This window comes from Microtus ochrogaster, unplaced genomic scaffold (assembly GCF_000317375.1).
Source record: "Microtus ochrogaster isolate Prairie Vole_2 unplaced genomic scaffold, MicOch1.0 UNK130, whole genome shotgun sequence".
Classification (NCBI taxonomy): domain Eukaryota; kingdom Metazoa; phylum Chordata; class Mammalia; order Rodentia; family Cricetidae; genus Microtus; species Microtus ochrogaster.
The window spans coordinates 431349-439819 of NW_004949228.1; the positions used below are offsets into that span (position 1 = coordinate 431349).

Consider the following 8471-nt stretch of genomic DNA (forward strand, 5'->3'; position numbering starts at 1 on the left):
TATTTGTGGGAACTGTCTCACTTCCTTGAATATTGGGTATAAAGGGAACATACTGAAACACATGGGATAGTTGTCACAACATCTTAGCAATATGTGCAATTAAGAGATAAAGCTTGGTTTTTAATGCTAAATAATACTTGGATTCTAATACTAAAAATTTAAGTGCACTAGAAAGTACAAAACATGGCTTGCACATGTGACTTGGTTGTACCATAAAAATGATGTTCTTGGGTGTAAATTAAGATTGCAGTCTGCTTGCATTTCTCTGTGCTGTTTAATATCACCATGTGTTTGTTGACAGCTGCCATCTGTTTGTCTCAGGAGAATTGCTGCTCACATCACTCACTTGGTTGGGATGCTCAATGGTAACTTCCCAAACCAGAAGTTTTTTGTTTTTGTCATTCTGAGACACAGTTTCTTTGTGTAGCTCTGGCTGCTCCTAGAACTAGCACTGTAGACCAGGCTGAGAGGTTTGCCTCTGCTGCCAATGCTGGGATTAAAGGCAAGTACCTGGCTTGAGATCAGGATTTTTTATTTCTCTTTTTCTTTTTTGCCCCAAACAAGATCCCACTGTGCAGCTCTTTCTGGTTGGAACTCATTATGAAGCATTATGTGGAATTCATCAGGAATAATGTCTTAAGGCATTGACTGACTGATGTGCATAATCCATCACATTTGGGGCAGAAAAAACATTCTTCATGATTACTTTGCCCTAATCAGTTCCTCTGAGAGCAATGGCTCTGTCCCCCGCTGAAGCTGCAATGTTTTAAAGTGGAGATCTCAGAAATGGACTTTGAACCTCAGGTTTGCTTTTCTGTTTCTAAATCGTGGCTCAAACAGAATATATCACCACTTTCCATCTCTAGAGAAATAAAGGAAGAACCATGAACACTAATAACCTCAAATCTGTTAGACAATACAGCATAAGTAATAATAAGAACACATTGAAGACTACAAAATTCAGATACAGTAGCTCAGATTTTCTCATGAGCCATTACATTTGCAGAACACTGAAAGGTGACAATAATTTTATAGAATTTAATATCTTCATTAACTTATAGGAAATTGATGTCACTCCAGACTGCATCCAAAGTTACTACACTTATGTGTACATGCTGAGCTGCAACTTAAATATTATTTGATGTTTTTGGACTTCCCTCAATTTTTACAACACTTTTAGAGTAAAATACTCTTCAAATCCTCTGAAATTGTTAGTTTTCTAAGTTGCCTGAGGTCTCTTTCTGTTTTTTTTTTTTTTTTTTTTGGTGTGTGTGTGTGTGTGTGTGTGTGTTTTCCAAGACAGGGCTTCTCTGTACCTTTTGAGGCTGTCCTGGAACTACACCCTTTGTAGACAGGCTGCCCTTGAACTCACAGAGATTCATCTGCTGCCACCTCCCAAGTGCTAGAAGTAAAGATGTGTACCACCACAGTCCAGCTCCTGAGGCCAATTTCTTAAGAAAATTTTAGATTTTGTCAAATGTGGCTGATGTGGATTTTTCTATCTACTGGCTACTGGCTCAAATATTCTTATAAAAATAATCCCATAGACTACTTAGCATGTTGATGTTAAAATTGACAGTGGGCAGTGTTGTTGCACTCTGTTATTATGAAAAAAACCAACAAATTTCTTTGCCTATAAAGTCAATCATAAATTTTGTCTTCCATACATGCCCCTTTTCTTTTTCATAGGATGAAATTGGATCTAGAGTTTAAACATCCCAACTGAGCCTGTTAGAATATAGTCATGTAAGGCCCAAGTACAGAGAGAATTGATTCATGTCAGTATTTTTAGCATGGTCTACAGGTCCAGCATTTAAAACATATTTCTTCCTCACAAATTTTCCTTCTGAGATTTGTACACTGTGATCCTCTGCAATATAACACAGGATGCATAACAGATAGACAACCTTGTCTAGATCTTGTGTGTCTTATTGCAAGGATATGCTTGTAAGACTATTATGTCATCCTATTTTCACAGAATTAGAACATTCGTTATAGAATGTGACTATATTAGAAGTCATCTTTCTGAGGAATTGTCTTCACTCATCTCAAGTTTCCTTAAGTCAAGGAAAGCACTCTGTCCAGGACCACCTGCTCAAACTGTACTTTTTTGTTTCAGGGTCTGTTGACTTTCAGGGATGTGACTGTGGACTTCCCTCAGGAGGAGTGGGAATGCCTGGACTCTGCTCAGAGGGCTTTGTACATTGATGTGATGTTGGAGAATTATAGCAACCTGATCTCTGTGGGTAAGAACATTTTGCTTCTAGAATTCATAATTTCGTGCTTTGTATGTACCTACTTCATAGGTTATAAACTCTTTGTTAAGCTCTCTTGGAAATAATGGGAGACCAGGGAGTGTTTGGTAGTAGGAAAGAACTTTTTCATACTATTTAACTTTTTCTTTTCATTTTCCATGTTAGCGGTGTCATGCATCACCCCTCAGTTGGTTCCACAGTGCATTCAGAAACTTAGTATGGTATAAAGTTTATACTCATATCTTAAAGTTCCATGATTTTACTTGTGAGAAAAAGTTGAGATATGCAAACTGAAAGTTCTCCCTAAATACGCTCAAGATTGTGACAAGAAACAGCAATTAGAAGTCATTCTTGGATTCCTCTACTTTATGTTTTCTTTATGTACTAAGCAAAATATTGTGTTAGACATTTGTATTTTTTCTAAAAATTCTAGCATGAGTCATAGGCTGACTCACAGAACATGATTATTGTATGCAAGGCCTAGTCACCCCTCTGGAGCAAATGAAATGGCCCTGGGATGTAGAGAGGAGAGAGTAGCCACAACTAGAATGGGCTCGTGAGTGAACAGGACAACAGTGATGACTTCCAGTGAAAGGGAAAGCAAGAGCTGAGAATGTGTTTGCAATATTCAAATCCTTTTAAAAGGATTCCTGATCATTTCACTTAGTATAGCGTCCTAGTCCCAGGATGCAACCCATCTGTTATAATAACTGTTAAAAGGCATTGTGTCTATTGCCCCTGAATTTTGGTGATAATACTAGTACAAAATGCAATTTTATTTGACAATGCTAACATCAGATTGGAATAATTTTACAAAATTTTAAATCTAATGGGAGTCCATTAAGTAGGATTATTATTTAATTGCCATCCTTGTATTATTATCCCTGTGTTACATCTTTCATTTTATTGCCAGTGGAAAATACACAGACACCCTTCTAGAAAATAATCTCAGGAGTCAGTGTACAGAGTGAACCTGAGAATAGTCCTGTGAGGAAAGTTAAGAAACACAGCAGTGTGTGGAGGTCAGGCAGTAGAGAATAGACATAAGCAATAGCTGCCCATGACAGCCCTGCCTCAAACTATCTGAGCTATGTCTGTCAGAATACTGTCTTTGCATCCATTACTTTTGAAAAATAATGTTTTTTTTTTCTCTCAAGAAAGAAATAAACCCTGTGGTGCTTTTAAATAAGACTTTAATCTTTAAAGGAATTGGATCTTCAGAACAGTACTCCTTATTGTCTGTCACTTAGTAAGTGTAAATACTCTGAACCTAGGATTGGATTAAACTCTTCTTCATCTATTTCTGAGAAGAAACACTTAAACATAGAGTCATACATTCTAAATATAATTAGTCAGTGAGCTCTATCTCAAAGCTAATTAATGATTTCTAAAAGTTCTTGATCCATCTTGTCCCATTAGACATTTTCTATAAGGATGGGATATCTATTATTAATTACATACCATTGAAGCTTGTCTGACTGCTTTGTGACAATAGATAAAATTATAGTGAGAGAAAAATATTTAAGTAGTTGCTGATTGACTTAAGAGAGAACTTAATCATTTATCAAATGTTTAATCTTAAAACAAGTCCTATAAACTGAACTGTATTCATTTTCAGAGAACTATTACATATGTGATCCTGCCCATCAACATGTGAAGACCGAAAAGGAGTCTTTTCAGTGTAATGAACTTGGCAAAGTGCTTCATGACCCCTCCACAAGTGCTTTTTATAAAACAAGTGGAACTACAGAAAACTCCAGTAACTACACATGCACTAACCCCAGGGATTCTTCTATTGACTCATCAAACATAGATAGACATGAAAGCATCCACACTGGAGAAGAACCTTACAAATCTAAAGACTGTGAGAAATCTCAAAATTTGTATTCCAGCATTACTCAAGATCAGAGACTCTACACTGCAAACAAAGAACACAGGCAAGGAGAATACGATGACTATTTCAGCTCTACATGCAGTCTTTTGCAACAACCAGTCTACATTGGAGAGACACCATACCAGTGTGAGAAATGTGGGAAATCCTTCAGGACCGCCTCACACCTCTCTGTACATCAGAGAATACATACTGGAAAGAAACCCTACAAGTGCAACGATTGTGACAAATCCTATAACCAGTGGGCAAATCTTAAAACACATCAAAGACTTCATACTGGGGAGAAACTTTGCAAATGCAAAGAATGTGGAAAGTCCTTTCCTCAGTTCTCAGCACTTAAAAGCCACCAGAAAACGCATACAGGAGAGAAGCCTTACAAATGTATGGAATGTGACAAATCCTTTGCCCACTGTTCCAGTTTCAGGAGACATCAGAAAATCCATACTGATGAGGAACATTGCAGTTGTCAAGAATGTGGCAAGGTCTTTCATCAGCTATCACATCTTAAAAGCCATTACAGACTCCATAGCGGAGAGAAGCCTTACAAATGCAATGAGTGTGACAGATCCTTTCCTCACTATTCATCACTTAGATGGCATCAGAAAACTCACTCTCTAGAGACATTTTACAAATGCAAAGAATGTGGTAAGTCCTTTCTTGAAATATCACATCTTAACAGACATTACAGAATCCATACTGGTGAGAAGCCTTACAAATGTGAGGTGTGTGACAAATCCTTTACTGTGAATTCAACTCTTAGAACACATCAGAAAATTCATACTGGAGAGAAATCATACAAATGTATGGAATGTGACAAATCCTTTACCCGGGACTCACATCTTAGAAGACATCAGAGTGTTCATACTGGAGAGCGACCTTACAGTTGTAAAGAATGTGACAAATCTTTTACTACATGCACATATCTTAGAGAACATCAGAAAATTCATACTGGAGAAAAACCTTACAAATGTGGAGAATGTGACATGTCTTTTATCCAACGTTCAAATCTTAGAACACATCAGAGAGTACATACTGGAGAGAAACCTTACAGATGTAAGGAATGTGGCAAATATTTAACTACACGGTCAACTCTTAGAGAACATCAGAAAATTCATACTGGAGAGAAACTGTACAAATGTATGGAATGTGATAAATTCTTTACCCATAACTCACAGCTTAGAACACATCAGAGAGTTCATACTGGAGAGAGACCTTATAGTTGTAAGGAATGTGACAAATCTTTTACCACATGCTCATATCTTAGAGCACATCAGAAAATTCATACTGGAGAGAATGTCTACAAATGCAAAGACTGTGACATGTCCTTTCTCCAGAATTTTAGTCTTAAAATACATCAAAAAATTCATACTGGAGAGAAACGTTATAAATGCAAAGATTGTGACATATTTTTTAATCAGATTTCAGATCTTAGAACACATCAGAAAGTCCATGCTGGAGAGAGACCTTACAAATGTCTGGAATGTGACAAAACCTTTACCTACATGTCTAATCTTAGAACACATCAGATAGTTCACACTGGAGAGAGACATTACAGATGTAAGGAATGTAACAAATCTTTTACTGGCTGCTCATATCTTAGAGCACATCAGAAAATTCATACTGGGGAGAAACTTCACAAGTGCAAAGACTGTGGCATATCCTATACCCACCTTTCAAATCTTAGAAGACATCAGAGAATTCATACTGAAGAGGAAAATACTGTTGTAAATCATGTGACATAGCATTTATATGGTATTGTTTACTTACAAATCCCAAGAATATACGTTATAGAAACAAAGACAAGAAATTTGTGAAAGCCTTTAATGAAGTCTTAAATCTTATAAAATATCACAAATAAAATTCTGCAATAGTAACTGAATTTTTGTTTGATTTGATTTTTGAGACTGGATTTCTCTGTAGCTTTGGGGCCTGTCCTGGAACTCACTCTGTAGACCAGACTCTGTGTCTGCCTCCCAAGTGCTGGGATTAAAGGCACATGCCACCACTACCCAGCTTTTAAAAAATGTGTAGCCTAGGCTGGCCTCAAACACATGATCCTCCTCCCTCCACCCCCTTCACCAAATCCTGCCAGTATCTACCATCACAGCTATGAATTATTTTTAATGTCTGTGGGTGCTTTGTCTACAAGACTTTCTGTGTACTACATGTTCGTCTGATGCCTATGGAGGCCAGAAGAGGGCATCAGATTCCCTGAAACTGAAGTTTTAGACAGTTGTGAGGAATTGTGTGTGTTGAAAATTAAACACAACACTCTGGATACAAAGCAGTCTTCTTATCCTCCAAACCATTTCTCTAGTCCCTGGGAATAGCTGTAATAAAAAACATTTGCCTTGTTCAAATATCTGAAAATTGATAATAATATCAAGCATGGTGGTGCATGTTTTTAATCATAGCACTCAAGGGGCAAAGGAATAAAGATCTCTGAGTCTGAGGTCATCCTGGGCTACATAGTGAGTTCCTGGACTGCCAGGACTACGTAGACCCTGTATCAATAATGTTGATGATGATAATGATGATGATGAAATTACTAATGTAAAAGAAATGTGACTTTAGTTTTCCTTCTAAATGTGCTGTATATCACAAAATTAATAGTTCTGAGTGTAATGGTAAAAATAAAAGTGCTTCCCTGTTCCTGAGGTGCGCAGTTACAGAAATGCTGCAGGTCCTTTAGTGGTGGTAGTGGGCAGAGGGTCATGAGACCATGCTGCAGGTCCCTGAGCAACAGAGGCAGTGGTCAGCAAGTCCCAAAGGCAGCCAGTTCCAGGCAGGGAGCAAGTCCCTGGCAGGGAGCCACACAACAGGTAAGAGACAGAGACATGGATAGGCACGCTATGCAGAGTGAAGTAGGATATATATTTAGTGGGTTAAGGAAGGAGAAAGGGGACAAGGAAAGAAACAGAAAGGGAGGGGGAGTAGGCAGGGCTTGGCTCTTAAAGGGATAACAGACCATTACACTGAGAAACCATAAAAAAGTATACCTTACATAATCTGTATGTCTTATTGTTCTTGGAAATTACAGTCACCAAATGCATTGAATTTGTAAAGTGCTATACCCACAAAAGAAAACAGAAAATGCTCTAATAAAGCCTCATTTTTTGTTCACTTTCAAAATTCTTCATCCTGGTGTCACACCTTACAAATAGCAGAAGATAGAAACTGTAAAGATAGAAGCTGTGCATGTAACATTACAGGCATGACAAACAGTTTAGAAATCCCAAGCACTCTGGATGGTGGTGCCTGCCTTTGTTGAAGAAATTTAGCAGAATCACTATATGGGGTAAATACTGGAATGAAGAGCTGTTTTCTAGAAGCACCCTGACCTTGAAGAATCCTCATGGAAAACAGTGATTGTTTGCTGGAGGGGCCTTGGAGCCATCCCATGACTTTGGTCATAAGATGCCTCAGGTACACCTGAGGCTCTTGTGTTATTGTACATTGCAAAGGATACATAATAAAGTGTACTAGAGTCCTTGGGGTATGCATGTAAATTATATTAGGAACCTTGATATGAGGAAATACTTTCTGTAACTTTCAATAAATATACTTTTGTACAGCTGTTCTGGGTTCAATCCATCAGAAGAGGCTGGACCTTTCTGCTACCAAACTGCCCTTAAATTTCATCTTGGAGTGCCTTTTCTCTTCAACTGACTATTTGGTGTGCACCCTAGCATTTGGTGACCAACGATGTGGTGCACAAGGAAAGAAGGGTCCAGGCACCCCAAGACTGGAGATAACATATGCCCAAAGTAGTAGGCAAGACTCCGGGGTAGGGCTGGAACATGTAGAACTTAAAATCTCCATCTCAGGAGCAGCAACAAATAAAATGGGTCTTGAGACAAAGGATAAATCCAGGAAAGAGAATCTTTCCAGTAGAGAAATGGGGGGAAGGAAGTTTTAAAAGATATCTCCGCAATAGAGAAAGGTGAGGCAGAAAATAAAAAAAAAAGAAAATTAATGGAAAAAGGAGAAATGTTTAATTTTTCCCAATAGAAAAGGGAAAATGTGAAATCAAGTCCTAGAAAAGAAAAGTCCCCATAAACAAAAAAATAAAAAGGAAAAAAAGCCCCTTCCCAGTAGAAATAGAGAAAGAAATTAAGATTTTTTGACTCTCACTCTCGGGCTGCATCTGTCTGTCAACTCTTTCAGGATCAGCCTGCCAGCAGAGAGCAGGGGCATCTGAATTACCAAAAATAACTGGCAGGACTTCCCTGCTGCACCCTGAGCAAGCACAGCCAGCCCAAAGCTTAGAATTGTCTTGTTTATGTGCTTAATTTTGGTTAAAATATTTTTTGTTTTTCCCTCAA

At 38.0% G+C, this 8471-nt stretch overlaps 1 protein-coding gene across 2 annotated transcripts in view; it reads left to right on the forward strand.

Moving 5' to 3' along the window:
- The window catches only part of LOC101991257 (zinc finger protein 420-like), a 74695-nt gene that overhangs the window by 8271 nt on the left and 57953 nt on the right, over positions 1–8471 (forward strand). Inside the window, exons 4-5 of one of the 2 annotated variants that reach the window (XM_026778362.1) lie at positions 2120–2246; positions 3874–5733. In XM_026778362.1, the coding sequence (XP_026634163.1) occupies positions 2120–2246; positions 3874–5733 (1987 nt within the window). Of the gene's footprint in view, positions 1–2119; positions 2247–3873; positions 6007–8471 lie in introns of those variants that run through there. The other variant, XM_026778360.1, reaches the window with a different exon arrangement.